At 40.0% G+C, this 10000-nt stretch overlaps 1 protein-coding gene across 1 annotated transcript in view; it reads right to left on the reverse strand.

Moving 5' to 3' along the window:
• Nucleotides 1–10000, reverse strand: part of LOC137971435 (ATP-dependent DNA helicase DDX31-like) — a 63264-nt gene that overhangs the window by 48109 nt on the left and 5155 nt on the right. Inside the window, exons 3-7 of the mRNA XM_068818264.1 lie at nucleotides 9673–9710; nucleotides 8118–8196; nucleotides 7415–7517; nucleotides 6350–6518; nucleotides 5645–5681 (exon numbers count right to left, since the gene is read on the reverse strand). Coding sequence (XP_068674365.1) covers nucleotides 5645–5681; nucleotides 6350–6518; nucleotides 7415–7517; nucleotides 8118–8196; nucleotides 9673–9710 — 426 coding nt within the window. The remainder of the gene's footprint in view (nucleotides 1–5644; nucleotides 5682–6349; nucleotides 6519–7414; nucleotides 7518–8117; nucleotides 8197–9672; nucleotides 9711–10000) is intronic.

The raw sequence follows: 10000 nt of genomic DNA on the forward strand, positions 1-10000 counted from the left end.
GTCATTAGTGCGTTTCATGGCTAGTTCAAGACGAGAACCTCAAAGTCTTAAGTTATTATTAGTAACTTAAAGACTTTGAATTACTACTTTCAACCCTGTTAAGGGTTCCGATTGTTTCCGGACTCTGATTTCTTTGTTTATTGCACAAATTACCCGTTTTTTTTCTGTTTAATAAACAAGCTTGACAGTTAAATTTGTTTACTACACAAAAAGGACGGTCTTTCCTGTCTATTAAACAAGGAAGTGTCACTTTTTTGTGTAAACAGGTTTGTTTGTTTATTAAACGAAAGTGACACGTTTTTTTTATAGACGAAAATAGGACTCAAAACGTCACTTGGACGATTTTTTTACGGGCCGCCATAACAGAAAAAAAATTATTGCGATGGAAAACAAAGCGACTAATGCACGATTCTTTGGAACTTCCGTCTGCTTGGTCCTTCTACTAGGCAAGTTTTAACCATGGCTTGCTATTGTTAGAAGAGGTACTTTTCAAGAGTTTGCTCGACGTGTGCAGTAAGCTTCGTTTGTTTGCCATTACGAAGATCGATGACATCGTCTAACAGCACAAACTACTTGTTTTCTTGGCTGTAAAAATACGCCAGTGGTAAGCTTAGAAGCCTCATTCGTTTTCGCGCAACAAATTACAAACATACTGTACGAAACACGTGAAACTCAGAAAGATCACCTCTTCGAGGACCTCAGATCTTCTTCCCGTCGAGTCAAGATTGTGCGAGCATTATAAGTTCCTGACAATTCCAACAAATACCTGCCATCACATTTTGCTGATCAGTATTGTTTTCTTAATTTGTTTTTTTTGCGAGCCTCAGCAAATTATGTCGAACAGTCTGTCAACTTGATTGACATTTTTTTTTTTTTCATCAGGTTGAACATTGAAATCAACTGCCATCAGACGCCCCGAAGTAAACGACGAACGCTGATCGAGGGGATGGAACAAACTGACGCTAGTTTGTAAATTGGCGTGAAATCACGTTAATAATACGTTTATCAGTATTTTGTGAGAAGATTGTTAATAAAAAATGTTGACGCAACACCATTTGATCATCACATAAATTATCCTGTTTCTGTTTTTAGGTCATCAGGTCCTTAAATGTGCACAGTCAGAAGAGATAGATGGTAAACGAGTCTCGCAGCTACATCTGCAGGCAAACCACCAATGTCAGTTGTTTCGGCGGCAGTTGCGTATATTTAGGCTGAGGCAGACAGTCAGGCAGCCAGAATGTCTTCGATGACAAGCGCGAACAAATGTTCATATATACTGAGAATCGTTCAGAATGAATATGGACTCGGAGTAAGGCAAAATTAATAGTCAACATTAAAACTTATTTCCAAGTACCTTTATCCCTTGCCATTTATCCCGGCAATACCCCCGTTCACTGAGTCAAGCATCCTTAACCAGCAGAAGGGTGTTATCGCACTGAGGGGAATAATTGTTTTAGTATAATTACATATGTGATTATTTAAAAAAATATGCATTTTCTTTAAAACAATTTATTTGTCTGTCACCTCGACAAAACGGCCTGTGGCCATTTTTTAAAAAAACTGCTGAGGTGCAACCAATCAGCGCAGAGAATTTTCAGTAATTACCAATGTGAGATAACCGTTGCGGTCGCATTAAGGAGATAACACTAGTGTTGATTAAATCAAGTCCTATTGTTCAGTGTTCCCCTAGTGTCAACTTGTGCTTCTCTCAAGTATGACCGACATTGTCGTTTTTTGCCCAAGTCCTTGTAATAGGTACTCAGCAACGAACCATTTGAGGTAATAATCGCGAAATGATGTCATACAGTACGAATACTGGAATAAGGGAACTATTGTTTGCGTCATCCAACATGGTGGCGATGACATAACGTTGAAGATAAAGTTTGCGTTAGTACTGCGCATGCGCTTGTTCAGATCGCTAAAAATTCCCTCTTTTGATATTTGCTAGAGATCCTGCGCACTTGTCAAGACAAAAGAAATAAGAATGAAGCCGGAAGACGTCAGTAGAGTATTTCAATCTGAAGACTATAAAGCCGCAGCCGAAAAAGGTGTATATGATTTTGCGTTCATTTCTTTTAGTTGTTGAAGACACAAGTTTCAATTACGCTTTCAAATTGATAAAGAGTAAAATTGGCGTCAATGTCTAAATTTAACTTAGTTTGTCCTTAGTATATACGTGAGATAGAAAGTAGAAAGTCCTTGGTTACAGCTTGGATTCTCTTTCTGTATTTAAAAAGACTTTATTTAATGTAATTTTTAAAGAAGAGCTTACGCTAAATTAAGTAGTATTTAGCTTGTAAATTAATTAGTATTTAGCATGATATCAATTTAATTGAATATTTATTAGAATTTGTAGATTTGATAGTATACATGTAGTTTTTAGATAGTTGTATTCTGTATTTTTTTATTTTATTTTTGTATAATTTTTGAGGGCCACACGTTTATTAGCCTTAAGCTATTTAACAATTATTCCATGAGCGCGCGTTGGATATGAGATGATAGATAGCCAACGAGGCGCGTAGCGCCGAGTTGGCTATAATCATCTCATATCCAACAAGCGCGAGTGGAATAATTGTTTTATTAAATTCCTTAAACTCCATAAGTTTGGAAGTACGAAATGCGAGCGAAAAAAGCGAGAAAATCCAAGCGAAATCGAAAAAGCTTGATGAAGATAAGATGTTGTGTAATACCTGGTGGTCAGACAGACGTAGGCTCGTCACCAAAGCATTTCATACCTTTTCGCGTACTTCTAACGTCGGAATTGATCCAAACTTTCCACAAAAACTTTTTTTTTTGCTTTATTCTGAGAGAAATCTCGCTTTCCGGCGAAAATAATTTTAGCATAGCAACGCTTAACGTAATCATTTGCCATATAAGTTCAAACTATGGTATATGAGCTGATAACCGAGATTGAGTAAACCAATCAGAGCACGAGAAATGAATTAACCGGGGTTGAGAATGAAATTATTTATTAATGTTACCCTCTATAAATAAAGTATGTATGTATGTATATGTAACGTTAGTTGAGTCAGGGTATATTTCGGTTAGGTTCGATTCAGTGTTGCCTTTCACCTCCGATTTATTGTCATTTTCCACTTTCTAAAATCCCATAAGACACCTTTTAGGCCACCCTCCCTCCCCCTCCCCCTCCTTCCAAAAACAATTTGCATGGGCACTGTTTTCGATTTCTCTTGGGACATCTTCATGTTTGCACTCCAAAGAGCCTTCGGACGATAATATCGAACCCCATTACCATAGAAACTCGATGGAAACCCGTTTCTCATTGCTTCTTAGGTCCAGTCATTGGTCTCGAGTTCAACAGCAAGGATTGTGTTCGTGTTACCAACGAAGCCGTGAGAACATTGTTTGGAGATACGCCATCAACGATATACGTGTCACCCAATCCAGAAAAAGCGTCACAGGACATAGATGCCTTTTACAACTTCGTCGACATGTCAATGACTTAGTGATAGAGAAATACGCCATAGACCGTCTTCTTGCCTACTATTACCAGAAAAGAGGCAGTGGAAACACTTCTGAGCCCCCAGAAGATTAGGAATACAATATCCTTTATCAAAAGTCGTCCCGCGCGTGCCGTTCTAAAATGCCTTTCTAAGTTTACCCGTAATAATTGATGAAGATGGCAGCCAACAAAAACGAAACATTTGGCGTAAAAGAACAGGATGACCATTCTCTAATAAAAACTAACAAACAAAACCGCTGGATGCAAAAACAAAAGATACCGCATTTCTACCAGAAGAAACTCGGCTATAAGCGTGGCAAGAATTATGTACATATCAATTCATCTGTGTTCTTTTTGGATTTCGATTTGAGAATATCCATTTTGTATCCTTGTGCAGGTTGAGGCTAATTACTAACTCTGGTCTAAACTTTTACAAGGGCAACCAAGGCGATCATGTTGTCTTTTTTTTTTTTATCAAGCGGTTTTTGTAAATTCGAAACTATACTTTGAACGTAAGCTTCGTACACCTCAGTATATATTAATACTCATGCAACACTCCTTTTAGTTTGCTGACTTTATTTCAAAACGGAATAAATCACCAACATTAGTATGATATTTCAAAAGCCGCTCGAGATCGGTATAGGATTATAATGGCTAAAACTGAGTGGGACGGCCGTATTTATTGTCAATAAATTATTGATAAAACAAAGCTTTAGAGACTAATAGAGTGTTTCCAACTCTTGCTAACAAAATAAAACTTATATAAACCATAAGGGGAAGCATTTCAACATACCTCTGTACGTTTAACCGTTATGCGACTCCATAGTACTCAGTCATCCCCGGCCAAATATTACCCTTCGTACTTAAATCGTTAAAAACCAGGTCAGCCTTAATCCGTTAATCCTGTCTGTGTTAAGTGCCTCCAACACGGACTCCACCTCCGTACCGTGACAGTAAAACGTAAAAACTGAGCAAAATCGTGAGGAAACCCACGTATAACAAACACAAGCACAGGTGCAAAAGTAACAGCTTTTACACCGTTCTCCCCACCCAGGCGTGGTGGCCTCATGGTTAGAGTGCTCGACTCTGAATCGAGTGGTCCGGGTTCGGGTCCTGGCCGGGGACATTGCGTGGTGTTCTTGGGCAAGACACTCTACTCTCACGGTGCCTCTCTCCACCCAGGTGTGTAAATGGGTACCGGCGAAATGCTGGAGGTAACCCTGCGATGGACTAGCATCCCATCCAGGGGGGAGTATAAATACTCCTAGTCGCTTCATGCTAAGGAAACCGGAGATAAGCGCCGGCCTGATGGGCCTTCTGGCTCGTAAGCAGCTACTTTACCCACGCTTTAGCCTGCGTGGCAGACGTATTTCCGGTTATCCGAAATACGTCTGCCACGAAGGCTACTTACGCTTGAGCCTCATTTTAAAATGTGGAAAACATTCAGAGTTCCCCTGTGATCAAAAAAGTTTTTAGCCTTGATTAAAAAAGACACCTGTTTATTTTAACTGGAATTTTCCTATTTAATGGTGCACCATATGAACTTAAAGTTCTTGAGAGAGCTGAATCGAGGAGGAAATGACGTCAAAGGTTCACTTATTTAAGAATGCAATGCGTGTGTACGCGGCACGAGAGTTTTGGGCTTTCATGCAGACTTTTAAACTAGCGTTTTGCATATACAATAAGATGCATTCACATGCTGAAATATTAAGCTAGTGAGCCTTTGACACCACTTTTCCCTGGATCCGACCCTCTGAGGTCCAATCGGTCAGTTTTGAAGTAATGGCGGAAAGGAGAAATCCAAAACTTACACTCAAAGTAAACGGCCTTTGGATAAAAATCAAAGCTCAACATTTTGCCAGTCAGATGAGGTGTTAAGCAAACACACTTTCAACATTTAAAGAAAAAAAAGGAAGTGATTTTTTTTAATCACAGGGGCTCTTTAAAACACAGGCACTAAAACAAGCACATTTGCTCTTCCACCAACTAAAAGCCGACGTTGAGGCAGTGGTCACCATACTTCACAGCGCCACACTTGGCGACCGAACCGCCTGGGTGCGTTTCGTTTTACTGTGCCTGTTTTCTGAAAAGAAACAACTACTTGGATTGGGTTTTTTTCTTCTTACTTTTCTTCGGCATAGGACCACGCATGTTTGGTTCCGATGAATGCTGCGTTATTACCTTCCTCTTGGCACTCTTCTTCATCATATCACCATCTCTGAGGGGTCGAATTAAAAAGTTATTTAGCAATCAAAAGAAAAACACCTTTAATAATGTACATACAATTTCACTGGAAAGATATGTTTTTCCTGATAGTAACTACTAAGCGAGATCTGCGTGTCAACCTCTTCCGCCCTTGTCACACGGCGGTCATATTGTCCCGGGAGACCAAAAAAGCTTTGTTTTACCACGCCAAGCCTCACCCCCATGCTTTCCACTGCGAGGCTTGGCGTGGTAAAACAAAGCTCTTTTGGTCTCCTGGGACAATATGACCGCCGTGTGACAAGGTCGAATATGGGTCTTGGTAAGCAAGCAGTGTAAGCTATAACACTCTGGAGACAAAAAATGTCTTTCATTCTTGCTTGGGACGATCTTCTGTCTGTTTACTTGGAACAGACTAAGCTAGACATCCCCGGGTCTCGTTTACAAGGTGCCCGACAGATTGAGAGAAAATAAATTACAAAATCGCTTGAAATACAAATGCCAGCGACACAATTATCACAATTATTTTATAAATTCCTTTGCTAAAAAGCGTTGGGCAAGTTAGGTCAATCGCTATGGAAACTGAAGAAATCGCCAGATTACGTTCGCACCGCTTAAAAAAACCCTCCAAAGCTATTTGTAAGAGAGTAATGGCAGAGTTTTCAACGCAGAATGGCTACAAACCTTTTCCTCTTCTTGGTCTTCTGTAACTTGGTGTTTTGAAACATTTCTTTGGGTGCCTCCCTGAGAGCGAAACTCTTGGCCACATGACCCAGGTGGAGGGTTTTCACATGAAATATGTGCTTTAGATGGCTGGAATACGTCGCGTAGGCTCGCACAAACGACTGGTAAGCTACAAGAAAAATAAAAAAAATCTCCCTACTACCGAATAATGAAGGAGAAAGCGTGAAGAACATAAAGCGGACAAGGAAAACAAGGGTGAGAGACCAGCCTCTCTCCAGTCCTTGGCCAGTGTTATGTCCCCGGGTTTATTATTTTTTTTACCTCGTCTCAACTAACCCTGAGCCTGGAACAGTCTATATTACAATTAATTTACTTGCTGTCGCATCCTGTTAGTTCCTTTTCATACATGCTTGAAACTAAGTACCACGCTTTCCCATTTTGCATGTCAAGAAAACCTTAACTTCAAACTCCAGAAAGCGTTATTAAATGCCTAAAGGGAAGTGGGATTATTTCTCATCGTGGGAACTATATTTGCGTAATCAAGGCAATCGTCCACTGGTAATCTGGGCTGGGAAAAAAAATTCACAGCTCTCCATCATTGGCAGCAGCTCATTGGCTTCACATGAGAAACGGGCAATAGAACTTTATACCTATACATCAGCCGTCTTGGATTCTTTTTTTGTTCTGAGCGATATTTTTCCTTCTCAGGGCCGGGCAAATGCTAGGACACCCATTAAATTACCCGTTAAACCAACAGAATACAAGTAAGGCGCTATATCGGTTAAAAATTCTATTAGGAGTTCTTTCAGAGTTGGAAAAAACTCCACAGGAAGACGAGCGCAATTTCAACCAGTTGATTACATCTTTTGGAAAACTGCTTACATTTACACGTATGCAATGGTCGCTCCAACCTCAATTTTCCATCAAAAAGTTGTCGTAACTCGAATGGCCATCCGGTTCTCTACCAGCTGAGCTAACTAGTCCCAAATTCCAAAACGTTTGTCCTTGATCACATTCAGTTTGAAAGAATGGAAATCAGGTATTGAATAAAGATGGGACATGTACCTGCCTTTGCCGCTATCAAGTATTGCTCATTAGAAAGGACGTGCTCCTCAAATGATTTCTGTAAATTTGGGGCCGATTCTTGCGTGCTTTGATCAAGGTCGTTCTGAAATAATGACCAAAGAAGATTAAGTAAACCTAAATGACCGCTCCAATTTGGGACTTTTCAGGGTCAACGAACAAAGAATAGAAACAAAAAGAACAAAATCCCAACTGCTGGAAGGCAGACCATATCAGAAGTATTTTGCATAGCTTCTTTTAAAGATTTTCGAAATTGCTTTGTCAGGTTTGCACTTAAGTCATTGGCTTACAAATCTCACGCCACATTCTGGACCAATCAGGCATGAAGCTATTTTTCGCGCGCGTTTTCCCGCCATTGGCGCTGGCAGTATGAATTTGTTTACGTTATGATTGGTTTATTTAACTGCTTGCGTTTCTGCTACCCTTCCCGAGAGAGAAACCACTGCGAGCAACCGTTAGTTTCTTTGAGTGAGCCGCCGTCCAGCACCAAGGCCGAATAAATTAAATTTGAACCGGTAAAACGAGTTTTTCCTGCGAAATACGACGAAGCGATGTCAAATGCATCACGTGGGGCGTGGAAAATCTAAGGGTTGCTCGCAGTGGTTTCTCTCTCGAGAAGTGTAGTAGAAACCAACTGCTCGCAGGGTAGAGAAAATTACGACTTAACAACAATTTTCTTTACTACCTTGAGTTTTTTCCGAGCCTTGTTGTCAGGGGACACGACTAACGTTTTAAGTAAATCCTCCACAAGTAATTCCTCTGGTCTGCAAAGCGTGCAACGAAAATTGTAAGCCAAATAAAGGTTAAACTATGAATGTGAAACAATTTATGGCAAACGTCGTTGACTAAAGCTACTATTAATTACTAATGATAATTATCATTAATGCCCAACCATACTCTTATTGGTTGTCTAAACAAAGTGGTGAACAAACGTTTACCACACTACACTATTGCTAAAAAGGAATCTTTCCTGACGTGATTGTTCAGTAAATTATGTATCATTAACACACGAGGTTGCTTACAGAAGGCATCATGCTAAACGTCAAAAGGTCAAAAAACTTAGCTATATCTTCAATTTTAAGCCTTTCAGCTTTGATAACGAGCGAGTTATTAGAAAAACCTTAAATAACAATGACCACAACCAGGTTTTCTGAGCCCGCGAGACTGAGCACCCTTACCAAACCATTGTTTTAACGAAAACCGCTGGTCAGCAACCTTGGTTCTGGTAATTGCTGTCTAAGGTTTTCCGAGTTATTAGCCAACCAAAAGTGATCAATGCTTGGGTGGCAAAAGTGCTACTTATCCCATACATTCTTATTCTCAAAGCATCATTGCTCGGGTGAGGCTAAATCGCTCGGGTGGGTGGGTCGGTGGTGGGTCGTGGGTCGTGTTTGTTTGAAGATAAAAAAAAATATTAAAAAAAGATATATATTAGCTCCCTCAGTGCTCGGTCCAAATTTGCAATTGCCCGCTCACGAATTAATTTCCCCGAACTCCTTTTATGAAATGTTGAACAAAGGAAAACTGTCTCCCATTAACTATTAACATTTTTCCTTTTGGTCTGGCAACCAATTTCGGAAAACTTTAACGAAAGTGTTGGAAAGTGTATGCTTAACATTGGCGTGCGCGTTTGCCGAGAATTAATGCATTAATTAAAAAATAAAACTGTGTTAAACTCGCTTGTTTGTTCCGCCAGAGAGCTTTTGTTTTGTAAACAAACATGTATACATGACGTGTATACACAGAGGATCTCGGACCTACGATCCACTAACCCAAGCCGATTAGACACTCCACTGCTCAGAGATTAATTTGGCATATGGGGTTCAAATTTTCATAGAGCTCATTAAGCAATGCTCTTTAAGTGCTTTATTCTCGGCCGACTGATTAGAAAACGACAGCCTTGTGCTAATGAGGCAAACATGTAAACAAAGATTCCCCTGGTACAATACAAGAAAGATGTCGCCAACGGCGGAGTTGACGAGGCCATGTTTACTATTGGAAAAAACAATGCGCTCAACCAAGAAATATGATCGTGTTGCATGTGCAGCACGTTCTTTCCAACACTTCTACAAGACAAAGCCGTATTCTTGTATGAAAGTACCGTCTATTCCTTTTCGCGCGAACCCAGATAGGGGCGAAGAAATGCAAAAGCCGTGTAAGAAGTTTTAAAAATGCACGATTCCCGCACGTCATTAACAGAGTTTAGCATCGACAACCATAAGGTGAAAGTCTCAACAAACCTGATTCCGTGTTGTTTCAAAGTTTGCAAATACGCGACCTAAAATTAAAATGTTCATCGTTCAATTAATTTTCTAGTGGTTTGTGATTAGGACAATCACATGACTTTTGGAGGACATATCGTGGCCCGTGTAGCATCATTTGCGCCCGAGCTCACAAATAAACTATATGCCCGACAAAAGTCATTTGATTATCATTATTATCAACACACAAGGCCAAATCGTACCAATTCAATTAATAAGAAAAAATCGTTTAATAGAGATGTAGCATGAGACTATGGTATGGCAATGTCCCTCAGTGTATACAAACAAAAGTTGTGAGAATGAAAGG

Source organism: Montipora foliosa, chromosome 1, assembly GCF_036669935.1.
Source record: "Montipora foliosa isolate CH-2021 chromosome 1, ASM3666993v2, whole genome shotgun sequence".
Lineage (NCBI taxonomy): Eukaryota > Metazoa > Cnidaria > Anthozoa > Scleractinia > Acroporidae > Montipora > Montipora foliosa.